Source organism: Galleria mellonella, unplaced genomic scaffold (genome assembly GCF_026898425.1).
Source record: "Galleria mellonella isolate WM207_F2 unplaced genomic scaffold, CSIRO_AGI_GalMel_v1 utg65, whole genome shotgun sequence".
In the NCBI taxonomy this organism is placed as follows: domain Eukaryota; kingdom Metazoa; phylum Arthropoda; class Insecta; order Lepidoptera; family Pyralidae; genus Galleria; species Galleria mellonella.
In genome coordinates, this window is record NW_026442138.1 from 7093015 (window position 1) to 7121002 (window position 27988).

General features: G+C 33.2%; 3 protein-coding genes across 18 annotated transcripts in view; 2 read left to right on the plus strand and 1 right to left on the minus strand.

The window, feature by feature from the left end:
* The first annotated feature begins 534 nt into the window (after window positions 1–534).
* LOC113519900 (uncharacterized) lies at window positions 535–18047 on the plus strand. Of its 15 annotated transcripts, none has more exons than XR_004224153.2 (4): window positions 535–702; window positions 1199–10629; window positions 11088–11329; window positions 11458–14632. XR_004224153.2 is itself a non-coding variant. In XM_052900436.1 (4 exons), exon 4 carries the CDS (start codon window positions 15324–15326, stop codon window positions 16122–16124), a length of 801 nt encoding a protein of 266 aa, XP_052756396.1. In that variant the 5' UTR covers window positions 543–702; window positions 1199–11329; window positions 11458–11995; window positions 13573–15323; the 3' UTR covers window positions 16125–18047. The 15 variants fall into 15 exon arrangements, 2 of the variants coding, with proteins under 2 accessions (XP_052756396.1, XP_052756395.1); XR_004224151.2 differs by having other exon boundaries at window positions 1199–10313; window positions 10434–11329; XR_004224155.2 differs by having other exon boundaries at window positions 1199–8600; window positions 9056–11329.
* LOC113519740 (transcription initiation factor IIA subunit 2) lies at window positions 17998–25827 on the plus strand. The gene is made up of 6 exons (XM_026904922.3): window positions 17998–18047; window positions 18508–18597; window positions 22381–22471; window positions 22536–22663; window positions 25122–25228; window positions 25695–25827. Exons 3-6 carry the CDS (start codon window positions 22400–22402, stop codon window positions 25712–25714), a joined length of 327 nt encoding a protein of 108 aa, XP_026760723.1. The 5' UTR covers window positions 17998–18047; window positions 18508–18597; window positions 22381–22399; the 3' UTR covers window positions 25715–25827.
* A 428-nt stretch (window positions 25828–26255) lies between these two features.
* LOC113519800 (proteasome activator complex subunit 4B-like) overlaps window positions 26256–27988 on the minus strand; it is a 29847-nt gene continuing 28114 nt past the window's right edge. For both annotated transcript variants that reach the window (XM_031914330.2, XM_026905013.3), the window contains one exon: window positions 26256–27956. In XM_031914330.2, the coding sequence (XP_031770190.1) occupies window positions 27582–27956 (375 nt within the window). In that variant the 3' untranslated portion in view covers window positions 26256–27581. The remainder of the gene's footprint in view (window positions 27957–27988) is intronic.

Consider the following 27988-nt stretch of genomic DNA (forward strand, 5'->3'; position numbering starts at 1 on the left):
TACATAATGTTTTCGTATATATATTTCGAATTAATAAACAAATAAGTAATTAAAATTAGTGTGTAACTAGGTGCTTTTGTCTATTTATAACTAAATACCATATAAAGGCATTATTTATTTATAATTTATAACTAATTATGTTTGTAATATTTTGTTATCAAGATAACCCATATCAGAATAAGTATCATTTGCTTATTAATTTGAACTTGCAAAGTTCAAAATTATTTAGTAAGAATCTACTTATTAATTATTATGTATGGAGACATTATAATTAAATTCCGACGAAGTTGAAAATTATAATAGAAATAATATTTTCAAATATAAAATGAAACTAGCAGTAACTAGTGAATAGAAACTCTATCAGATTATACATTTTATAAAAATGAAAAAAAAAATCTAAAGTTATGTTGCTCAAAAAATACATAAATATTGAATGTACCAGAACATTATTCCGAAACATATTTATTGATCGTCTATTCTTACTCATTTTCGTCCCCCTCTATCTGTAGAACGAGGGGGACCGCCGCCGCCATTTTGCAGACAACTGCGCAGCTTGTCCTCGTTTGCCCACGGCTATATAAGGCCTTCATGACGTCAGCGCCCACATTCATTCCTCAGCGTTGGTGCAATTTAGACGTGAGTTTGTGTCGTGCAGTGACAAGTTTTTCAAGAAGTGAATTCTCTATAGCCTGTTGGATTCAGGTGTGTAATATTGTCTCAGCAGTATTTTCTAACCCATTTTACCTATAACCATGGGTTACATTACAAATGATAAATCTGTTGTTGACTTTTGTGAGAGTAAAACCGAATCACTCTCAAATTGGGTCCGTCAAGTAAAAAGTAAATCTCTCAGTGCCAAGACAAAGAAAAATCGTGATCTAAGAATTATCGCAATTTTGAGCACCTCTCTATTACGTGCCGAGAGTGAGCTCATTGCGAAACAAAGAGAACGTGCCAGAAGGTGGGCGCAAATGCAAGCAGACCTCGGACTAACAGATAAGGAAGAAGAAATGGCCAGGCAGCAGCGAAAGAAAATCGATAACATATGGAAGAATGAACTCAGCGGGCTAGATAATTTTTTTAAAGAATTAGACAATGTCAAACCAATGATAGATAGTAGACTAAGTAAATAATACCTAAGTAATGTAAAATCTTTGTGACTGTGATATACTATGTAGGATGTTTTTCTAAATTACAGTCCCATTGCGTTTCGCGTGGGTCTGCATCCGTCGGCCGCCATCTTGGCTGCCCCTGGGCGTGGTCGCGCTGCTTACTTCAAAATGGGTTTGTAACGGTATCGTGCATTTATTTAGTTAATTAAATTGATATTGTGTATATAAGATGTTTCAATTTTTTCTATTAAGTACTTAATGGTAAAATTGGAAATTAAATTTTATTCATATTGAATAAGAAAATTGTAACATATGTTTAAGTATAAAAATAAAAGAATTTTCAAAAAGTTGTTGTCGTCTTTCTCAACTTCATATTCTTTTTTATTTTCTTGTGATTTCACCACGCACAAATGTAATTTTCCATGAGTCAACGTCACTACGTGAAGAGAGATATGGACATGTGGCTGGCGTCACGTGATCGAGTTCGGTGTTTGTCGGCCGAGTGGCGACTAGCTGAGGCGCTTCGGCTGCTGCTCGTGCTGTGGAGGCACACTGGTGCTGCTTGTGATAAACGCCGCGGACACGAATCTCTATAGTCCCAGTTGTCAGCCCACTAGGTAAAAGTTAGGTGGTTGCGTCATAATTACATTATGTGTAGGAAATAACTTAGGGTCTGCGCGCGGGCCCATACCTGTAACATTGTCTTTAGACCTCAGATAACTGCCGTTTCTACTTGAAACACTGCCGCATCGGCCTTCAACAGGGCTACAGTTGACTGCGTGAGCGCACGCGGAAACTTCCATAGTCTCGAGTCGGTACCTATGCATATAAGATGACGTACGTTGGTGAGTCATTTATTGTTCACGAGAAATGTAACATTATTTAGTAATTGTGTGTACAGAGATCTCTAATCTTAAGACTTCAATTGTTTAGTAGCTTTAATTTATATAATAATATCCAATGTCTAACGGCATAAGTAGGTAAATAACGTTCCACCCATACAGGCATACAAAATCACGCGTCTATCTAAGGTGGAGATAATGTTGAAGAAATACCACAAACAAGCTGCAAATCTGTATGAATAATTCTACTGTGGGCGTAATGAGCTGGCAGTCGACAGAGTCCACACGGCCATTGACGCGACAGCTTTCACTTTTAGGTAACACGGTCAATGAAACATTTTACATTAACGAATGTAGTGTAAACCTATGCATGCAATTTGAAATATTAAGCTTTTCTTACGTTCAGCAATGAATCTATCTTTACTTGATGCAATTCTACATATTTAATAAAATGTAAGTAAAAATAGAATAAATAGGACCTGAGAAAAAAGGCACTTTATTATCGAAATGAAAGAAATTGGAAGCAATTGCAACAAAATAAACATCATTGTGACGAGTGGGCTGATATACATCCGGGACGCAAAACAAAACTGAAACAAACAATGCTAATATCTATTTTAACTAGGCAAATAAATATACCACATGTTAAATATCCCAAATAGACAAAAGAAACTGACGTTGAAATTAGTATAGGTATCCTCTGAGTTGGATATCTGGTAGAACGATAATGGTAAGTTACAAATTTTTCACAATGACAACTTTTTTATTCAATTATAAACTAAATAATTTATAGGATACTTACTAGTACCTAATATATGTTTATCCAATGTATATGAGATTTAACGATCTTTATATTAGCTTCAAATTATTAGTAACACTTACTACTACTTTGTTATTTGGCCCATGTTTAATTATATAATAAATATCTGCCTTATCGGTTACACACTATTGATTTATATGCAATCTTCACAGCTGACTGGATTGGGAACAGAGGTCGTCGTGAACCAAAATTCACGTCTCCCACCCATAAAGCAAAAGCAAGGTGAAGCCCTTCACGCCTAAGGCTTACCAGAATCCAGTCAACATTAGAGTGGACCATCGACCTCCCCTCAGACAGATAAGTCGCATTGGTCATAGTCGATTATACTCGTTGCTATCTAGAACTATCGCAAGAATAAGTATCGAAATGACAACACACCCCAGTAAAATTTTCTAAAGATAAGAAGTTGAAATGATAAACTCGCGAATTAAACCTAAAATGTACTGGTAGCCTGTGTGGATGATCGGAGCTGTACTTAATTTATAAAGAAAGAAAAAATATGATATAGGTAAGTAGTCTTTCCATTGTAAGTGCTGTCACGGAAAATTAAATTCCTGACCTGTCTTTTCATCAAAAACTATTGAACTAAGACCAAATACTTAACTTCAGAATAACGTATTTATGTAATAAATTTTACAGCACACTCTAAATTTGTACATTTTATATATTACCTGAAATGACAAATAAGCTGATAGCTCACTTGATTGAAAGGGGCATAATCATCGCCAATGTACAGAATAGCACCATGCATATCATGGAATTCGCCGATATTTAATAAGTAGAATATGTTTTGTAATAATTGTTCTATTCACAATTATTTTTTATTGTCAATTATTTACGTAGGAAATATTAATATACGAGAACAGACTACAAATAAAGCAATAAAAAATTTAATAGAATATGCGTCTTAGTTATGTATCTAAAAAGCAGAATATTTTTTTAAAGCGTTCGAGACCTCTGTATAATATATAAGTAGGCATTAAAAGAAAATGCCTCGATTCTTTTTAAGAAATATTTTCTGTTTAGAGTGACCTCTAGCATGTTCTGTTAATTTTTGTGAATTGCATTATCTTAAATACAAATATTCTCTTAATGTAATTCTGTAATAGATTAATAGAAACTTCAATATTGATAGGTAGAGCTTGCTTAACATTTAGTCCTTAATTTTCAGATCTTTATGAAATTTTTAACTATTATATAATAACATTTGGACTCGTGGTGAAATCGCATAATCCCAATTTATATGAAATAAGCTTACCTTTACAAAAGTTTAAAATTAACCATTTATTAAAATGTATAACATTATCAAAGCAACATCTTGATAATGAATGGATAAACTTATACACATAGTACTTAACGTAGGCGAACAAAATGAAATTTGTACTTTTGACTTCTTTTTTGGAAGGATGAAATTTGAACAATATTTCAGCTGAAATACCTAATGATATAGCACCACACAATAGATATTGTTCATGGATATTTTAATTCTATATAAATACGATATTAACATGGTTCAAATGAATGTTTGAATACGACCGACGGGCCTCTCGGGAAATACCTATTTAGCTTTTCAGGTTTCCAGCATAATATTGAAATAGCATACAAGTTGTTTGAAGATTTCAAACTTAAAGAACACAATTTTTATTCAAACAATTATTTTTATAAGGATCAAGTAGTTTCATATTGTACCAGACTTGGAACAAGCTACCACAATTTTTATTATATTTATAAATATACTTTGGAACACAAGATAATGGAAAATACTGAACAAAGAGGTATTTGCCATGAATGTAGGTCAGGCTCGGAAAAATGAAGACAATGAAGAATTATATACCTAACTATATATATTTCTAAGTAAAATTGAACTCTATCGTCGTGAGTACTTGCTTATGTTAACTTATTGACGAGTAAATTAAAATTACTATGTAACATTAATCTGAAATACTTATCCATAATTCTACTCGTTTTTATGCAATTGATCCTAAATATAAACCATTTACTTGTAACTTCTACATGCATAACCCATTTGTTTGTGTCTATCGTCTGTACCTACAGCTAGGTAGTGTTTTCGCTGGCTGACAATTTGCTGCATATACATATATATGTGAATTCAATTAGCTAGAAGTCAGAATACAATAAGTTCATCAATTCATCGGGTACTGGACAGTCAAGAATTCAATAAACCAAAATTGGACAAACTGCCATTTAAATATTATATTTTATATTAGCTCGTATCTACACACACTGTTCCTAAGTTATTGTCATGGATTGATGGATGGTATGGAAAAATTTTGCAATAAAGGTTTTTTCGAAATAATTATCACCTTAACTAGATAATATTGCTTTGTTGCATAGTAGTAGGGTTTGGGTTTGGTTTGGTTACTTTTGTTTCAGTAAAGTACCACAATGTTGCTGCAATATTTACCAGATGGAAAAAATATAATTAAATACGCCTGATAATGATCAACATAATAAACAGTAAATGAGATTGAATGTTGGATGATAACTCTTGATATTTTTTCCAATGATAATACCGCTCGTCTATTAATGTCTGTGTTGGGTATGTTGAGTCGTATAATCCCTGCAACATTGTTATGCTGAATGACTGAGAGTACTCATGCAAATGCATACTCGCATTCTGTAATGGTTGAAAGTGCCCGATTGTGTTGAGCTAAATTATTATCTCCTTATTCAAGGTAATGGTATGCTTAAGCCTGTAGATTAAATTTATTTAACAATATTATATGCATATTGTAAATAGATATTACAGACTGCTCCTGCAGTCATTTGCTTAACCCGAGATTTGTATTTGTTTAGTTAGGTTTTGTGGAGTTTTTTCACGAGGAGCTGTAATCTACTATAGAAACCTCCATGCTTGAAAAGCAAAAGTCGAAAATATGGAATTATGTTTACGTAGATAAGTTACTTCTGCAAGCTTAACTAGAGATTTGCTTTGGTAGAAGACACCCGGAACACAAACCATACATTCATAGGTATATTAGTATGCTAATATTTGATCTTTTTTTTATATCATTAATGATCTTGAATAATTTACACTTTAATCATTTAGGTACGTTTTCTTTTCATGTATTGTCTGTTTAGCATACGTTAACTAATGCACGTTTCTCGTATTGCATCCTGCTTGTGATGCGACATGATGTACTTAGTTAACAGTACTGACATTTAATAATTCTAAATAATACCTTCTGGTTGTGGATATATTAAGTGTAGTAATTGTACCTAGATGTAGTACAACTGATTGGAATTTTTATGATACATGAAATTTACTAATGAATAACTATATAATTATATATCTACAACATAATTTGTATACCTAGGAGATAATATAATAGAGATATGGAATGGTTTTGTGTTTCTGTATGATTTAGCTAGAAACATCTTTGAGTTTGACCACTTTTTGCAACTATTCAATGACACCGGCATCTCATCGGCGAGAGCAGACTGCAATCACTGCAATTCCATTGTAGTCTTAACGGAAAGGAGGAGGAGGCTGTTGAACATCGTCGTAGATGTCCAGGCCTCCGCTATTGAGTGATGGTGTCAATAAAAAGGTTGGAGAATGTCACCTTTTCCTCAATATTCTAATGCAGTCTCTTCAAAGCAATCTGTCTCTACGTTGCTAGCCGCGTAGATACACCACATTACGAAGCAGATGTCCTGTCTTCACCGCACTGCGGTGACGGGCACTTGACTACCTACCTAACAGTGAACGGCTGTTTGCTGTCACGTTCCTGTATGCAACACAGTCGGGCGTTTTACTTCATTGTCGGCATCAATATGAAATATGTAAGAATGAATGGTTATACTATTATACTCTTAATCTTATCTTCATTATAATTTTGAGACTTTTAGGTTATATCATATTACATATTACAAATAACCAATTGATTTTATTGCACATATAAATATATTGAATTCTTTACCTAGTTAAAGATAATAACACATTATAATGCACCGTTTCGATACGGTTCTATATACTGTCGATTATATAGATCTATATAACTTAGGTATTTGCATTATTTCGGACATCTGTCCGCTTGTTATTTTAATCTGTTGTCAGTTACGTCGTGACACATGAAGCTGACTATCAGAATGGCTCTCTCGGGCAAATCACCATCATATATCTTGCACGGTGTTGGGAACTCGCGCAGTCTCCCTACCACATTCTTCGCACAGTGACGGCGAAAAGTCGCGTCGCCTACAAATGTCGTCGCTTACTGTCACGGTCTTCGCACACCGACGGCGAGAACTCGCGTCGCCATCCGATCACCTAGCTCACTGCTACTTCCCCGCACACCGACGGCGGGACACGCGCCGCCGACCGATCTTTGCGCTCGTCACCACGATCCCCGCACACGGACGGCGTGAACTCGCGTCGTCAACCGACCTCGGCGCTCTCGGCCACGGTTTCCGCACAGCTACGGCGAGACCTCGCGTCGCCAAACAACCTCACGGTCTACGAGCAGCGTCGACGGAAGCTCGTGCCAACATCCGACCCCGTCGCTTACTGCCACCGTCCTCGCACAGCGACGACGGCTCGCGCTACCTGATGACCTCGCCGCTTGCTGCTTATTGCAACGTTCCACACACAGCGACGAGAGCTCGTGTTACATTCCGATTTCGTCGCTTGCGGTCACGTTCCTGCGCGCGCAAGATGTCTGCATAGCTTAGTCCTTCACTACCGACGACAGCGTGTGAAATGCGTAAGACTGAATATTTTATACTTTAGATACCAATCCAGTTAGGTTACAAAGAATAAATTTTCCTACATAAAACATCGAACCGATTTTCTAAATAAAACAATGACATTTTATTTTATTTGAAATAAAATTATATCTTACAATGTATCTATAATATATACCACAGTAAATGAATATGAATACTTGGATAGTTCCGGACGCCAGTCCGTATAGTTTCGACATTTTATTTCTGTCATCAGTTTGCGTCGTCATCTTGACTGCTGGAGAGCTGCTCTCTCTAGCAGATTATTTCTGCCACATTTCTCCCACATCAAGGACGAGAACTTGTGCCACCTTGAACTCATCGTTAGCGGCCCCGTTCTTAGTACAGCGAGAATGGGAAGTCACGTTGCTTACTGCGACGTCAAAAGCTCGCAAGTCCATCAAGTTCATCGCTCGTTACCAAGCTCCTCACACAGCGGTGAGAGTTCGTGTTACCTATAGACGTAGTTGATCATGACTTGCTGCCACGTACTACGTTACGACAAGAGCTCGCCTTGGCAACCAATATTGACAATATTGCTGTCATATACCTGCACACAACGTGTCTGCACAGTTTAGTTCTTCACTACTGACGACAGCGTGCAAAATACGTAAGACTATAATTTTATACTTTACTATATTGTTAGCTTATAAATTGTAGCAAAAAAACCAATTTATCTAGACAAAACATCATACATCTACATATATCGTATCGATTATCTACTATTGATAGATGCCCGGAGCCAATACAAATAATTTTACTTAATTTAAATCGACTCCGAGCATCTTTGCGTTTATCTTATTCATGTGTCATCAGTTTGTATCGTCAACTATCGGAGAGCGGCTCTCTCTGGCAGATTGTCTCCGTCACGTTTGTCGCAAAGCAAGGACGAGAACTCGGGCCGACAACCAAAATCTTAAGCTACCACAGCGAAAATGAAGTCGTGTCTCCTCCTGAAGTCATCGCTCATTGCGACATCGGAAGAGCATTGCCTAGCGAGATAGTCACTCGCTGTCATGCTTCTCACGTAGCGACGAGAGCTCGGGTTACCTGCGGCCCTCATTGTTCGCGGTTTTCTGCCACGTGAGATTTTATTAATAATATTTATCAGAGACCTGTATCTATAATACTAGTAATATGTAATTAAATCATTCCAGACATCTGTCCACTTCTTTTCAACATTTTTATTAATCTGACAACAGTTTTTCGAGATCATGTCTCGAATACCGGTTGTCTCTGGCATATCTTTGTCTGTCCATTTTGGCTACAGTATGAAAATAGCTGAATGGTTCTCTCAGCAAGCACTCGCTTCATAGCTACATGTCATGACCTGGACTCACTAAAGTATAGATGATCAAGTTTATTATGAAACTCGTATGACTAGCCAAACTTCTACTCCACTACTGGTGACAGTGAATTCTTATTAAAGGGTTCAAGTGAAAGGTAACGCAAATTAGTCGATCTGATAACAGTTAACTGCTATAAGTAGGGGTAGTTAGTAACATAATTGGGCTATGGAATTTTTTTATATGATTTAGCTAGAGACACCGTCTTGAGTGCGACTACGTAATGGCACCAGTTCCTAGTAGTTAAACGCTACGACCACAAAGCTGCAAGGCCACTGCTGTCACAATGAAGCGGAGGAGCCTGTTATTTATTGTGCAAGTCTCCATAGACAACCTGTACAACACAACTATCGTATCAAGTCAGCGGTACTCACCGTTACCTCTGTATGCTAATGCCATCTCTTCAAAGTCTTCTGGTTCTGCATTGTACTGCTAACATACAAGTCTACCATTCTCGTCACTCACTGCACGCTGCTACATTACTACGTGCAACGTGTTCACACTACAGGCGACAGCATGAAAAATATGTAAGACTGATGTATACTCTATTATAGAAATAGAATATTATAGATTACAAATTTCTAACAATGAATCTTACATAATATTACTCATTAATCTTATCGTTTACATAACTTAAACAATATAATGTTGTAATAGACCGTTTCGATACGGTTATATTAATTGTTGGATTTATTAAAGATTTTCTGTAATGTTTAAACTATAATATTTATATTATTTTGGACATCTGTCCGCTTCTTTCCGTCATATTATTCATCTGTTATCAGATTGAGTCGGAACTACGGCAGAAAGCCGTCATATTACTGTTTCCCGTAAAGAAATACTACGTTATGAAGATATCTAAAAGGTTTTCTTAACATACTGTTTGCATTGGCTTATTGCAACTCTTTATGGTGTTTTTGTCCTACATATCGGTATTACAGTCTCCATGAGCAAGAAATAATCACAAGCTTCGAATATAATATAGCCAACGTATAAAACAAGACTTCCCACTTCGGGCCATTAATTCGACAATGCCACTTATAAAGGTAACGGATATTTCTGCACCTGATCATGCTCCTTATAAAATTGTCGTCAGCACGCTGCATGCCCACTGCCAAAGTGTTCTAAGCCTGCTTTCATAATAGTGCAAATACTGGTATCGAATATCTACATAACTGTCATCGGTCATCCTGCGGTACAACAGTGTCATCAGTAGAGGATCAACATAGATGAAACCGATAAAAAAGGTAATAAACATCACAACGATTTTCAATCCAGAGGCTATAAAAAAGACGATCAACAAAATCTCTTTATTCTCAAACGCTATGTATGCGAAGCTCTGCGACATTAACTACCAAATAAGTTTAGACTATAATAAATCAAATCTGCGAAACAATTTATCAACATTACAACAGCGAGTCCATATTGAATTTCGGCTGAGAATCAACAGGTAAGAATTTTCTTATCAAGATTTCTCAAGTTGGTTTACCAGAGCTGAATACAAACAACCAGAGAAAAGGTACTGTATCAAGCTAGATGTATTCCAACTTGTCCTAATTTACACCTACAGGTGGGGAATCGTTTATACCAGCTGCATATTTTTTTACGACACAAGTATATTTTTTATTCATACCCTTGAAAGTTGACGAAGAGCAACGAAGGTGTGTCGATCATCCTTGTATGTATCACGCAGAAGCTACAACCAAACCTATCAATAAGCAGAGGTGGCAAGTTTTAAGTCAACGGACCTCATGAAGTTATCAATGGTGTGCATTTGATTTTATATTCTATTCAAATCTTCACATCCATTGTTGCAAGCATCTTATGTACTGGTAACTAGCAACTATTTCAACACGGTAAACTGTTTATACTTTTATAAGTATGCCTTGATATTCTTTTCGCATGACTGTTAATTGGTATGTGAACTACACTGTATTTTTTGACTATGTTAGATTTGCTAAATCTAATTATAAGCTTTAAACTAATAACAACGATGGATCGCACCTTAACTATGACATCTACTGCAAAAAGCCGAAATCGAATGCCACTTCAAGTTTATCAAAGTACAATACTTCTCGACGAGTTACCAATGAGAGTACAGATCTGCTGCTTTCGTTACGAAATTCAATTCAAACGCCTGTCTCTCTTTATATACAATAATTAGTATGCTGTTTTTGGGCGTTTATTCGCCCTTTTACTTTACTATGTCTAATTTGTTACATAGTTCCTGCTCATCTGCATATTGCAAATTTTACTCATTAAAGATCCGCTAAGAGGATTAAAAATGAAATGACTATAATGAGAAGTAAGGATACCAGCCTCATCAGAATCCATCCCGTCTTGTTTACTAATAGTATACAATCATTAATCCTACAAGGAGATTAATAAATGTAATCGAGGATTGATCTGTTTGCTCAGAAATAGATTCCTGTTCCAAGAATTTACTTGTCGGAAAATTAGGATCTGGTGAGCCTAATGTTTTCTTTTTAAAAATAATTTCATTACAAACTATCAAAAAATATATTTAATACATAACCTGCATGATGTATGTCTATTTTGTGTTTTTTTTTTTTTTTTTTTTCTCTTACCAACAGGTGGAAGATATTACTTTCGACAAATATATGCACCTCAGCGTTTAACGTGAACTTTGGTGACAGTACACATATATTTAATTAATCCTACAGTATAATAGCATCTATATGGGATTATGGAAAACCAAAGAACTGACGCAGACGCTTAGATGATGACAATAATTAGCAAGTGGTCATTTCTTCAATTACTTTGAAACTTAAAAATTCAAAATAGTCATAATTTTTCTAGTACGACATTTCATTAACGAGCGATAATGTGCCCCTTTATGTTGCCGATACTAATCTGTTACACAGATACTGCTGATTACTATAGAACATTTTCCTGCCTCGATGTTAATTCAGAGAATGGCGACAAGAATAAGGAAAACACCAAATAAGATGACAAATAAACCTCAGGCTGACCCCATTGTCTCTACTCAGTATTCGAAGATATGCAACTACATATCGTTTTATTTACTAGTCTTAATCAGAAATCTGTCAATCTACATAAAAATAGTAAACCACTGTATTCATCTAATACTCGGGTCAAATTTGTGGAATGGTGAGCATTTTGTATTTTACAATTTACAAAGAAATTATTAACGACACTTGTATCCTACAAAGATTACCAGGCGTCCGCATTAATATATAATACTATTTGACGGTAATCTTAATAATAAAATTTCTGTCTTGCAATGTTATGCCTGGCTTGACTTTAGCATTATGCATTCCTGCTATTGACTGTATAAGTTAGACAATTTTCTGTAACAGAATGTTAATATTACTATCGCAAAATTTTTTGTTCCAGTGTTCTAATTTTAGTATTAAAATGTATGATATTATTTAGCTCAGATATGTAATGCGAATTTTTGGTTACTTTCAAATTTATTTCAGATAGTAGGTACTCCAGTTGAATGTTATTACAATTAAAAAAGTCCCATTAAAACATAAAAAGGGCTGTAAGAATATACACACCTAACCTACTTATGACGATACTATCGCCCATAATTTATTACTCAATATTTTACTTGAGTACCTATTTAATTAAATATTGATATACAAATATCAAGCCAATTAATACTGTAATTATACCTAATCATAGACTCTTTCAGATCGGGATGACACAGGTAACACATATTTCTATATATTTTTGTTTCGATCCAAATAATTTTAATTTTCAGAAAAAAAAAGTAGGCCTATTTAAAATTTATTTTAAAGTCTGAAGTATATTATGAAAAAAATCTAAATGAAAACAAATTCAAAAAAGTAATTACAAAAAACTCATCAGATTATAAAAATAGGATTTAATAAAAATTGAATTTTTAATGATATCATGTTTCTACTGAAGCAATAACATCTCGAAATATTCTCGTCGAATAGGTGAGTGTAAGTCCAATTTCAGGAAAGAAAAATGAAAATAAACAAATGCGGGAATATAACGCTAATCGGTAATAATTTAAAATACTTTGCTACAGTAATGTAAAATATAAAAACAAACTACCTAAACTCGGTCTAAATGTTAAAGAATTTCTGGTAAATGAAATTTAAAAATAATTTCAAAGAAACTCAATAGAGGTATGTATAAAAACTTTCAGAAAACTACAATCAAAAGAAAAATTTTCAATCGAATCTTGTTTGAATTACAAAAAATATAGGATACCGCAAAGAATATGAAAAAAATTAATACAATAGTAACTAAAAATACGTAAGTAAGAAAAAAGTAACAAAAATCGATCATAAATACCCTCTGTTTTAAAGAATAAAAAAGCTTCTATGAACACATTTACCATGAAAGTAAGTGTATAAAATAATAATAATAGGGTTTATTTAAGGTGAGTAGATAAATTCAGTCTCTTTCAGGAAAATTATTACATAAATGAGAGATATTAAAAAGACATTGTATTCGCTTTTATAAGCTTATGCACTATCGTAGAATTATGACCATGAGAGCAAAACGAGCATCTATGAAAAGTAAACTTATACAACTATATTACAATACTGCAGTTAAAATAAAGTCTTAAATAATTTCAAGAATTAACAATTTTTTTTAAACAAGAATAACTAGATATCCTCGTTTTATTAAATAAACATATGTATATCACAAATAAAAGGTAAGTTGTTAAATAATTTTGTCGGCAGGATTGGATTATATTAAAAAGTATATAGGAATAATGAAAATAATATATTGAAAGTAAAAATACATTGAAAAAATACTCATAGATAATCAACATTAATGAAAAAGCTAAACTAGTATATCACAACAATTTGAGATATGAAATAAAGGGCTAATTCAATATAACATTTTGAAGATTAATATAATTTACCAGAAACAAAATAGTAAACTATAGAAGAAAGTTTATGATTATTATAATACAAATTAGAAGAATGGACATACAAATCCAATTATAATATTAATCTATAGTAAACAAAATATAAAAAATTGAAAAAGATAAAATTTTACGAAACAACATGCACCAGTGACAACTAGCGCAGAAAAACAGTTTCATTTCAGATGGAGTGTATAAAATAAAAACCGACAGCGGAGTGGGCAACGAAGATACTACGTTAATTTTTGTTACAGGCTAAAAAAAAATTTGGTGAAAAAATTATATGTATATGATAAAAAAAGAAAAAAAAACTAAAATACGTTAAAAGGAAAAATAGTAAAAAAAAACAGAAAAAATAATAAAAAAAAAGAAAAAATAATAAAAAAAGAAAAAATAATAAAAAAAAAAAATAATAATAAAAAAAAAAAAAAATAATAAAAAAAAAATAAAAAATATTAAAAAAAAAAAAAAATATTTAAAAAAAAACAAAATTAAATAAAAAAGATAAACAAAAAAAAAATACAGCGATGTAGCGAAGAAAGAAGATAAACAAGGTTTGCTCCTATAAACTAATTATTATTCGTTACAGTACATCTTGCAATTGAAAAAAGCTTTATTGTAGAAATTGTACATCGAAGAGAAAATTAAATAGAATTTAATAAGAAATCAGGAGAATATAGAAGATAGCAAGCGGCATGTAAAAGAAAGAGTTGATAAATGCGCAGAAGATGACGGGTCGATTAAACAGCGAATAAAGTGCAACATTGTGAAGACAGAACACACAAAAATAGCATGTTTTTCTTCTTCACTATATTCTATGCGTGAGCGGTAAAAATGACTGCAAACTAAGTGATGAAGAAAAAAAAAACAAATGATGGCATAGTGTAAAAATAAGACCCATCAAGCGACGAAATGAAAAAAGACTCATACGATGGCAAAGTAAAGAAAGAAGATGCAACAAACTAAGCACTGAAGAAAAAGACCCAGGAAATGGTGGGTCGAAGAAAGAAGTATTAACAACCGCAGCAATAAAGGAAGTAGATATAGGAAACGGCGAGGCGAAGAAAAATCCATACTGCAGCGCAATCAAGAAAGAAAACTCCGAAAGCGACGAGGTGAAGAAAGAAGGAAGCGGTGTGATGAAGAAAGAAGATTTGGTAAGCGGCGTGATCAAGAATGAAGATGCAGAAAGCAAAATAATGAAGAAAGAAGATTCAGAAAGCGGCGTGGTGAACAAAGAAGGCCCAGAACGTGGCATGGTGAATGAACAAGTTTTAGCAAGCGGCATGGTGCAAAAAAGACTTATACGGCGATGCGAACAAAAAAAAACAACAAACAAAGTGATGAAGAAAGAAGAATAACCTAGCGGCGTAATCGCTTGATTGAAAAAAACACAGAGTGCGGCTGGGTGAAGAAAGACGACACATACGGTAGAGTGTTAAAGAAAGTGTAGAAGAAAGAAGATACAAAGGGCGGCTTGGAGAAGAAAGAAGACCCATACGGCGGCGTGTTGAAGAAACAGAGGGCGGTCTGGTGAAAAAAGAAGAAACAGAGGGCAGCCTGATGGAGAAAGAAGACACAGAGGGCGGCTTGGAGAAGAAAGAATACACAGAAAGCGGCTCGGTGAAAAAAGAAGACCCATACGGTGGCGTGTTGAAGAAAGAAGACACAAAGGGCGGCTTGGAGAAGAAAGAAGACACAGAGGGCGGCTTGGTGAAGAAAGAAGACACAGAGGGCGGCTTGGTGAAGAAAGAAGACACAGAGGGCGGCTTGGTGAAGAAAGAAGACACAGAGGGCGGCTTGGTGAAGAAAGAAGACACAGAGGGCGGCTTGGTGAAGAAAGAAGACACAGAGGGCGGCTTGGTGCAGAAAGAAGACTTAGAGGGCGGCTTGGTGAAGAAAGAAGACTTAGAGGGCGGCTTGGAGAAGAAAGAAGACACAGAGTGCGACTTAGTGAAGAAAGAAGACCCATACGGTTGCGTGTTGAAGAAACAAAGAGGGCGGCCTAGTGAAAAAAGAAGAAACAGATGGCGGCCTGATGAAAAAAGAAGACACAGAGGGCGGCTTGGAGAAGAAAGAAGACACAGAGAGCGACTTTGTGAAGAAAGAAGACCCATACGGTGGCGTGTTGAAGAAAGAAGACGCAGAGGGTGGCTTGGAGAAAAAAATAGACCCATACGGCGGCGTGTTGAAGAAGACACAGAGGGTGGCTTGGTGAAGAAAGAAGAAACAGATGGCGGCTTGGTGAAGAAAGAAGACACAGAGGGCGGCTTGGTGAAGAAAGAAGACACAGAGGGCGGCTTGGTGAAGAAAGAAGACTTAGAGGGCGGCTTGGTGAAGAAAAGACAGAGGCCGGCTTGGTGAAGAAGAGACAGAGGGCGGCTTGGTGAAGAAAGAAGACACAGAGGGCGGCTTGGTGAAGAAAGATGACACAGCGAGCGGCTTGGTGAAGAAAGAAGACACAGAGGGTGGCTTGGTGAAGAAAGAAGACACAGAGGGTGGCTTGGTGAAGAAAGAAGACACAGAGGGCGGCTTGTTGAAGAAAGAAGACACAACGAGCGGCTTGGTGAAGAAAGAAGACACAGAGGGTGGCTTGGTGAAGAAAGAAGATCCAGGAAGCAGCGTGGTGAAGAAAGAAGACCCCTACGGTGGCGTGTTGAAGAAAGAAGATCCAGGAAGCGGCGTGGTGAAGAATGAAGATCCCTACGGTGGCGTGTTGAAGAAAGAAGATCCATGAAGCGGCGTGGTGAAGAAATAAGACCCAGGAAGTGACGTGGTGAAGAAAGAAGATGCTGCAAGCGAAACGATAAAGAAAGACCCATACGGCAGCATAATGAAGTAATAAGACCCATACGACGAAGCATGATGAAGAAAGATCCAGCGGGCAGCATGGTAAAAAAGAAGATACAGTATACAAAACAGTGAAGAAGACCCGATAGGCACTGTGTTGAAGAAAGAAATAAATTGGATTAATCAAGACGAAAAAGAAGACTTGCAATAGAATAATGAAGAAATAGATAACTGATAACTTCAAAAAAGGCTCAAAGATTTGGACGAAGAGCAAAGAAAAAATAAGATCCCGCAAGCAAAAAAATATAGGAAGGACTTTTAGATGATAGCAAAGAACTTAATAAAAGACTGGAAAACTTGGACGGAGAGTAAAGATGATGAATATAGAAGATCCAAAAAGTTATATAATGAAATAAGACTTAATCAGACAAAGAATCGACAAAGAAAAAAAGTAAAAAAAATGCTGGTCAAGATTTTTCCTTAGAATTTCTTAACAGTGGAATGGTGAAGAAAAAAAATTTCAACGGATTGGAGACAAAAGAAAACAGCAAGCGATGTTAATACTGAAGATTGAAAACTTAAGAAATTGAAGCGACGCCTAAAAAAGAAAAGACTCTAAGAAGGAGCGAATATGAAGAAAGAAGACGTGATCATGTAAGAAATGAACGCAAAGAATATATAGCGCATGTCTCTATAAATATCACGCGTTAATAATGCTCTTGCTTAAAGATGGGAGTAGAATGAAAACCACCAAACTATTTGTTGAAAAAAGAAATCTGAAATATTGGTAAAGGGGTTGAAGACAAAACTAAAATTGAGATGAAGACACAGCAAATTAGTTCATAAAAATAGAAGACAGCATTATGAAGATAAATTAAACGGCGAATGAATAAAACGAAGAGAGAAGAAAGAGTGGTGAAGACTGATCTTTAATAGATGAATCTAGATAATGAAAGAAAATTCGATAAGATGGATGTAAAGTAGAAAGCAGTTTAAGCAAGAGATAAAGTTTTATAAAGAAAGATGATGCACAGGTGATATGATAAAGTTAGATAGACTACAAGATAGAAGAATGAAAACTTAGAAGTGATATGGAAAAAAGAGAAAACCTAAATGACCGATAGAAAAATTGAGATAACAGATATTAAAGGTGACATAACAAAGTGAAAAATACGAATATGAAATGAAAACAAAAGAAGAAAAAAAAAAACTTGCAAGTGGCATAGTAAAAAAAAAAAACTATTCTAAATTGAAGCAGAGTAAAGAAAACAGCAAGTGGCATGGCGAGGAGATCAACATGAGAGCCATTGAATAAATTAAAAAGATCATGCAACATTTCAGCATGTAAAAAAATAAAACATTTGAGAGTATATATGAAACAATCTACATGCAACTTTCAGAAAAGCAATATGGTCTAGAGGATGCAGGAACAATGGGATGACTGATGAGCAATAAAATTAAGTAATACAACATTCAAAATCAGGAGCATTATAATATGTAAGTTAACTTTTACATATAAAATTGACTCTTACTAAATTAGATATTACATTATTAAATATGTAGGATCATATCTATTAATCAATTGAACAGAACTAGATATTGTTATTTTATTTCTTATATATAATAGTACAGTATCTAAAATGATTAGTAATGCCTGATTTCAGTCTAGTGTGTGCAAAGAAATAGTATAATGCCATTTGTATGTCATAAATTCATCATTTCATGTCACAGAATAAAGAACTTATAAAATTAGAAATAAATAAATTTCATCATTTAAGATAACAATCAAGTTTCAAATCATTGCTAACCATATTTAAATATTATTTTTCTATATCTATATATTTAAATATTATTTTTTATAATCATTGCTAACCACATTTAAATATAACTTATCTTTTCCTATTAGTAATTGACTGCAGTAATTATTAAAAAATAATGGTTTAAATTTCTTTTTCAGAAACAAATTAAGACACCGAGGGTTCTACATCAACCTGTCAGACCAGAATAATACCACATTTACAACTATATAAATATATTTATAAATTATATAATTATAAAATTTTATAATTTTTTTATTTTAATGATAACATGTACATTCAAAATATATTACTGATTATATACAAATGTTTATTAAAAAATTATTTTATTTTTATAATAAGATACCTAAACTTCTAAATTTCTAGTATTAATTACTATTATAAATTGTGTGTACCACAGTTATAGAATAGTAATTAATAGTACAGTAGAATAATAACAGATCACTAAAACCATGGAAAAAAAAACTTAAATTCAATAGAACATTTAATTGTGAGAACTTGATTCTTATCAAATAGGATTATTAATGTAAACTCGAAAATTCAAATAAAAATTGACTGCTATCATCCTCATTACACGATAGTTGGTAAGGTATAGAGTATAATTAGGATGGTTATTGGTTTTGCAACCACATCTCATACCCTGAAGAAAAATCTTTACTAATGAATGTGAAAATGAGTCTCTTTATTACCTTTTAGCACCTTAGCAACTTAACCAAACATGAAATATACTATATACATTCATATCTATAGATAATGTTTACCACTTTCACTTACATTAAAAATCTTTTCCCCTGTAATAAAAAAGTCCATGTACCTGGAAGCAACCCCACATCTATTGAGAGTACGGGATACGTGTGCTAAAAACATAGTGGATACACAGAAGAGTAGAGAAAAAAGTTTAAATAAAATCCTGATAGTTTAAACTTTTTGTTTTTGGACCCGTGAAGTCGATTCCTAATATATTCAACAAGTTTATCAGCATGCATTTCTCGTAGTTATGACGGTAAATCTCCACACACAAGTTAAATAAATATTAATTATTACCCCTGACGGGTATACATGTTTTGGGAATCCCCACAACGGGTATTGAGGGTCGCTGCGACTCAAACAACATTTTCTTTAAATATTTTAGCTTCTTGCAGACCAATTTTGACTTTTTTTTTTAATTAAAGTACTACTATTTATTATACTTTAACAAATATAATAAATAAAAAGCTGTAATTTAATTCATTTTGGATAATATAAATAGGTATAATTCGGCTTTAAACCTTCGCAAACGCATATTTCAGGAGATTTTATTAAAAATTCAATAACTCTACATTTATTAACGTTAGAAATAAAAAAAATATATATCATTCTAAAGCTGAAAGTGTGTAGTATAAGAATGTATCGGTCATTTTATTGAGTTCTTTAAAAACTATAATTATTTTAAAAAATGAAAGCAGGAAATTATGATGAATGATGTATAGACAAAAAAGGGTTCAAGAATGTTTAAGAAATATATAAGAATTTTTTTTTTCGAAAATTTTTATTTTCCAATATAAAAAAAATCATCGAATTACAAGTAACTCCCCATTGAAGGTTATTTGTCTACAAACTTATGAACTACATAAGACATCGTGTACTTCGATGTCGGTTACACATGGGTAACCGACATCGAAGTACACGATGTCTTTGTCTTTTTTCTAAATCAATAGCTTCTTCATACAGTACTTGTTATACCTAACAAACTTTAAATACTTTTTTTTATCGGCAAGTGTAGTTGAGGACATTCGTAACGTCTTGTGAAATGAGATTTTGTCAGATCGTCGTCAGTGGCAGGCTCGTCCAATAAAATATTGTTGAAATCATCTACTAACATTTCTGTAAGGTTTTTTTATTTGTAACTATCATTTATTTCATGTTTAAAAGACACAAAACTCGAAAATTTCATTTCTTACTGACTAATTTAGCAAGAATTGATTTTTTTTTTAATATATGGTAAACAATTATATTTGGTAAAGAAGGAAATTAATTCAATTTTTACTTACCAATAATGTTGATTATAACACATAAAAAAATCTTATTCACATTTACCAAATAACAAAATATACCGCACTTTTTTTTTGGTGGATAAAAATTAAATGGTAGCCCCGCCTGCGCTGACGGGATACGCTGGCGGAGCACCAGTGAAGGGTGATCAATGAGAATGAAAACAGGCCAGTTAGCCCATCATGATGAATTCATTAGGAATTAACCATGATAGTTTCCAGAGGGAACCACGAGAAGGTTGACCTGGTTGGGTATATTGCTAGCAATGGGATTTTTAGTCTCTATTAGTAACAATCCCTTTCCCGAAATTTTCAGAGTAAAATTTTCCGATGCGTACAGTTTGAAAACTAAGATGAATGTAAAGATGAAACCAATTCCATTTGTCTTCTGAAGGTCTAAACTAAAATATTGTGGTGGGAGAAACAGCTGTACATAGTTCCTTCATAGTGTATCTGAGACCCGCCGAACTACTGGCCGGGTCGTTGCGACTCACTATACCGGTCAGGGGTTAAACTTACCCCATATTTTAGTCAACGTAGATGGTAGGACAGCAAAGGTTCAATTTTGAAGTAGCGTCTTCTAATTTAAATTGAAATGAGTTTTCTTTTAAAAGTTCTATGAAGCGTTGTATTATATTCTCTCCGTACTATTTGTGATAACTAATATTTAAAAAATAGGTAAGTAGTCCAGAAGTAGGTAAAGTATACCCATACCTATTTAAAATTTCCGAAAAATCGTTTCCTTTCTAAAATAAAAACTGTCAGACTCTTTTTAAAGGTTTCCCGCGGAAACGGTAGAACCATTTTAGTTTTCGTTTTTTTTTTTTCTGCCTCTTAGGTACTGAGTTTATAACAAATGTTATTCCTTGTTCTTAGGATCGTAAGCAGTTCATAGATTAGAAATAGCACCTGTTTACACTTTATTTAAAAAGGAAATGATGCACAATGTTCTATCTCTGTTCCACAGCAAAAATTGTATATTTGACTTATAATACTAGTATAGTATTATATACTATACTAGTATTATAAGTGATAATATATTACCTGTGCTTATAGAAATTATGACAATATTAGAGAATCAATGAATAAACAGTTTAAGAGAAAACTTGTCAAAATTATAAAAAAAATTGCACATTTTAATTAAAACATTCATATTAATAATTTTTTTAATAAAATAAAACTAGGTATGAATTATTATAATTGGTCATGTTTACTATACAAAGAAAGAAGGATAAGGAAATTGAAGTGGCAATGGCAATTATTATTCTAACTCGTATGCGTCTAGGTCACGTATGCACACCTTCTCATTTATACAGGCTTGGTATTATATAAAGTTCGCATGTAATTGCGGTGCTGAAGTAGCAGTCTTGAATCATATATTTTTTTCATATTCTAAAATTGGCCACCAAAATTTATATCAAGTTTAATGATATTGTGAATGATGTTTATTTGATGGATACTTTGAATGATCTATGAAGATACGTTTATCTTTGATTATATAGAAGAAATTTATCTAATAATTTATAATCCATTAATTAAAGTCGAGATTCTAATGTCAAAGCAATGTCGAGTATTAAACTAAGAACAAGGGATTACATAGAAGGAATGATAAAATAAAAACTGTAAATCATATGATTGCCTCCTTTCTATATACTAGCCTGCTATGAATTGACAAAAATAGCAACTGATGGCGTATCTTTTCGTTCTCTTTTTACTAATTATATTTGCATAAGAAGACAGGAGGCTATGATTAACAGTTTTTATTTTATCATTTCTTCTCTGTAATTCCTTGTTCTTAGGACGAGGAAGCGAGTTCAACGAGCCACTAATAGGTGGCGCTATAAAGTGTCAAAATGACAGTTGAATCAGTCAATCAAATCTATAAATCAATCAAATCACTATCCACTAAAAGGGAAATAAGTAAATTTAAACCAACTTATTATATTGGAAGTTCCTTAAATAACAAAATACGTTGTGTTGCAGAAGGAAGTTATTCAGAATAATGTCGTACCAATTATACAGAAACACTACAATCGGCAACACATTACAAGAAAGCCTCGATGAACTAATACAAGTAAGTTTTGTTTTTTGTAAGGCCATTGTTTACAATTCCTTTGTATATTCCTGATTTTTTTCAGTATGGACAAATAACACCGGCATTAGCAGTGAAAGTATTATTACAATTTGACAAGTCTATTAACCAAGCATTATCTAATAGAGTGAAATCAAGACTAACTTTCAAAGCAGGAAAACTAAATACCTATAGGTATGTACGCACACACAATTTTACCACATAAAAATTAAACTTGTGATAGATAAGTGTTCAATATATATTCGGTTGAAATATAGAATATTTGACATCAAATTTATTCATAAAAAGTCTTTTAGTTTATACAAAAAATAAATATGGAGGAGAGTTTATTTTTATTGATTTTTGAAAATTATCTAGTTAATATCATCAAACATCTTGTATCAAAACAAACAAATCTTTGTAAATTTTGACTTGGCTATTTTTTTATTGGTTAACCCTTCGTCAACCATGTGTTTTTTTTGCACACTGTCAACCATCATGGACAATATCATCCCAGATGATAATTTGACCTACTTAAAGGTAGAGAAAAATTCCAAAAAAAAAATCGGGGAATATGTTCTAGATTTCTTTTTTATATTTCCATAGTTTTTGATTTGAATACTTTACCCCCTGGTGAAATAGAACTTTTGTAACCTCTACAAAAAATACTGTAATTTCTAACATTTCACTAAAAAATCAATATCTTGGATATAAATCAGTTTTAAGAAGAAATGTTTTGGAGATTTATTCTTCATATAAGCACCTTTCACAACCTTGCCTATGAGGTATGTACATGTTTTTTGACAGAGGGGTTGAGGTTTCATTCTTTTTTTCTTACAAAGATATGCATCAGATTAAAACTTGATGCAGATGATATTGTCCTATACGGTTGGTGGAGGGTTAATGGAAGTTTTGCTCCTTTGGAATAATAGGATTTGGCTCCTCCTCATCTCCCTGATTCCTACTCTAATATTAAGTAGCTCTAACCTGATTTGCACAGGTAGTTAGACTTTTTGAAAATAGTATATAGCATATGTCACTCACGGGTAATGTAACTTTACCGTAAGTATTTAAAAAAATGGTTGAGTGGTTGTTGAGTTTAACCATTATGAACAATCAAATCTTTTCTTTTTATAATATTAGTATAGATAAATGTATTTGTTCTAAGAATGGTATAAAATGTTGATTAAATAATCTGAGACTATTTCCTTCTCTAGTGATGGGAAAAATATAAACAAAAAATCAATATCCTTTATTGTCAGTCTATCATTTGATTACACAAAATATTAATTCTTAAATAGGTATTGATTTATAAGGATTCGTTTGATTTTTGAGTTAAAATATGTCCTGTTAATTATGTGCCAAAATTTCTGGTGGAGCATCAAATTGAGAGTTTTTTTTTTAATGAGTGATAATGAAGTTGTAACCCCACCTGCGCTATCAGTATACGCTAGCGGGGGACCAGTGAGGGATCATATGTGATGATGAAAGCAGGATAGTTAACTCATGGTGACGATTTCCACTAGAATTAACCACAATGGTTTCCAGGGGGAACCGCATGGAACTCGACCTGATAGGGTATGTTGCTAGCAATCGGTTCATTAAACCCTATTACTAACAATCCCTTTCCCCCCCAAATTGAGGGTTGAAAAGTGAGGATGAAAGCAAAACTCTCCATTGTGATGTTTTTTAGTATTGATCAGTGGATATTTCCCAGTTTAGCTTGGGTTGAAATTGAGTACTAAAATAGGAACAAAACAACATTGTATGTATGTATATTTTTTTATGGGTGAAAATGCAATGACCCCACCTTCACTATCAGTATACACTGGGGGGGGGGGGTATCAGTGAGAAATGATGTGAGGATGATAGCAGGTCAGTTGATCTATTGTGATGAGTTCAACATGACCTAATCATAATGGTTTCCAGGGAAATTGCATAGAGGTCGAGCAGATAGGGCTATTGAATATTGCTAGCAATGGGGCCGTTAGACCCTGTTACTAACAATCCCTTTTCCCTCTGTTATGTACAATTGGGTGTATAATGAGAAGTTCATACATTATAAACATATAAAAAATATATGTATACTAGTCAAATATTATGTGTTATGAGTAAAGACAAATTAACATACAAAGTTATAATTTAAGACAGAGGACAAATAGCTAATAGTTACACAAGAGAAGAGTTTACAAAAGTCAAAAGATATGGCATATCAACTGGATGGGGGGTGTCACATGGCAACATCTCAACTATAATCTTTATGAACCTACAAGTTGGGCATTCAAAAAACATGCTCTAATGTGCTTTCATTTAAATGGCATTCCCATGGAGAGTTGTCTCCTACCTTATTCTTGTGAAGAAATGCCTTGTTCCAGTCTTATCTTATCTATACTAATATTTTAAAGCAGGGAGATTATATTTTTGTATGTTTGTAATGGATAAACTCAAAAAATACTAACCTAAATTTAAAACATCTTTTGTCTATAAAAAGTTACAAATAAAATACACACTAATCTGTCTTTCTATCTACCTGTGCGAAGCCGGGACAGATTACTAGTGTATAATAAAATAATAGCTGTAGAATAATAAATAAGTTTAGTATTTCAAAACCCTACAATAACTTCACAAAAACTTTCTTTTAATATAATTTCAGGTTTTGTGACAATGTATGGACATTTATGTTGAATGATGTAGAATTTAGGGAAATGCAAGAGGTTGCCAAAGTTGACAAAGTAAAAATTGTAGCTTGTGATGGAAAAAGTAAGTATGATTATATACTTAATATTAATATACATTATATATTTAAGGGTTTGCACACACTTGGGATTTTTGTCTGCTGCAGATTAATTTGCATTGTGTAATGCAGTTCTAGTTTATTGGTGGGTTTCTAGACATGAGCGTGCTCAATGTATTTGTGTTAATTTGAATAAGTCACCATGACAGTGGCAGTATACGGTTGACTGGTAGAGAACGCCTTTAGGTGTTATGCCCAACATGTGCACCTATATTATGTCTATTAAAGTTAAATAAATATCGCTTTTTTACTAAATCAAATGTTTTACCTAATACCAAAACATTGCAATCAAGCAGAACACTATTAATCTGTCTAACATTACATAAATAGAACTCCCTGTTCTTTGTCAATATTTTAGTATTGTATGTTTAGGTACAAATGTTATTGTTATTACGAATAGTAAACATATAATTTAAAATTGTCCCATTTCAGATGTGGAAGACCGAAGGTAACCTATGGTGATATTTGTGATTAGCGTAATTCCAAAAATATGCAACAATTAATTAATGTTTTTTCTTGTATGTTGTGGTTATTTTTGAGTAATTAAAGTTCTTATTTTATTAAATTGTTTCCATGTTTTTATTATATTTGTAGCTACTTCAATTACCCATGACTTGATCGTCAATAAATACGTCCCAATCACTCAGATTGGGACGTGTTTATTGACTAGGATGAAAGTAGCCTATTTCCTTCTTCATCCCAAATACTATGTGTATAACAAATTTCATAACGATTAGTGGGAACACTGGTATCCAAGCCTATACCATTAGCACAGGCTAGGTTACCATTCCATTATTCATTAAAAAACTTCCTCACAAACTTTTACATTTATAACAGTAGTAACGTTCACAAGTTACTACTAAACTTGTGAACGTAACAACATTTTTGTAAGGATTAACTGTTATTTCATATCTTGTAAACACTTAATTGATCTTTAAAATACTTTGCAAAATATTTGTGTTAGAATTACTAAAAATAATGAAACAATTGATATCTCATTAAGTTTATTTTATTTAAATTCCTAAAAAATATTTATACATAATATTTACAAACCCTTATGAACCTTTATTCGATCAAAAAGAAAATTTCAATCAATCAATTTAGAATTATGCTATTGGATATCTTTATAATAAAACAGTCCAAAATTATATAGGTACATAAACAACAAAATGTGTTACAATACAACGATCAAAATATTGATGTACTTAGTTCAAAATGTCACCACAGAAACAGAAAATGAAAATTATTTTTACAATTGCCAAATAAAATTACTGATCACATATTTGGTATCTATAAGTAACAAAAAAATATTATTTAGTGCGATAATCACCAATTATGTAAACCCAATAAAAATTTAAACATCTAATCGTAAAAATAACCATATTCGTTTATACTCGTATCTATAGTTTATCAAAATGTCTATCTCTAACTTTTCAATTTACATCTATCCAGTCCTACAACCATCTTAACAAAAAAAAAAAAAATAATAATAATAGAAGTATTGTGAGCTTTGATTCAAACTTAGATATTATAGATCGTATCTCCATCCAAATGCTTTGAAAAAAGCGGGTCAACTTTTTCATACAATTGTTTTCCTCGCAATGTTACCAAATTAGAAATTATTACTTGAAGGTCGTAACTTAAAATATTATTAGTATTAAATAATCCTTTATAATATTTCACTTTATTTACATATTTAATTATTTATTAAAAATGCGCAGATAAAGAATAATAATGCGATAAAAAGACCTTCATAATTCTTTCTTTAAAAATTAATAAAATTTTGACGTGAAATGTTGAAAATCGGCATTTGTGAAATTTAAAAAATACATGGATCCATGTATTTTTTAAATATGGACGGTTAATGTCATTAAAGTGATGGCCATTCCTTCATTAGTTTTATATCTTATATTTTTTCTTTTTAGTGCGCAAAAACTCATTTTAATTATTAAATAAATATAGCCACGTCAAATACGTTGTAAGCGTAACACTAATTTCACAATTAGCTGACAAAAAGTTGACCCGTTTTTGAGACTATGTAATCTAAGGATTAAACTAAGAGTTGAATAAATTGTGTAACGTAACGTAAAAATATGAAATACTTTTTTATAAATTAGCTAATTATATATTTGAGAAACAATATTAACAAATATATACATATAATTGGAAAGTACCAGAAATTAGAAAACTTAGAACAAGAATTGTAAATGTCTATACAGATTGTCAGGAAGTCTTAGCTAACTATATGTTCTGCCATTTTGTTGAATACATTTACTTAGATTAAGAACTGTAAATGTCTATAAAGAGCCTTGTCATTGTTTAGGCACAATAGGAGGGCGGTGAAGTGAGGTCCGCAAGCAGATCCAGTTCTTCTTCTGTTAATTGTTCCCTGTGTTTGGGCCAGTCGTCTTGATGTGTGCGTCTGAATTCGGCAAGTGATTTGCGTATAGTTGCTGGTATAGGATCCGGCGCGTTCGTATGTTTGGCCAGCTCCGCTAAAACTTCTCCTAACCTGGGACCGAGACTATATGGCCTGGACGCTAGGTAAGCGCACAGACCGAGGACACCACAGTGCCTCTCTACCAGCTGCTTTGAGCGACAGTTCCGTGTAAGAGTTCGCAACGTTTGTTGCTCGTCGGGTAGGGCGCGGCAGTGCATTAATCCAGTTAGTAGTTTTGCCGCAGATTGTCGGACCTAATAATAGTAATATGCATTTATATATTATA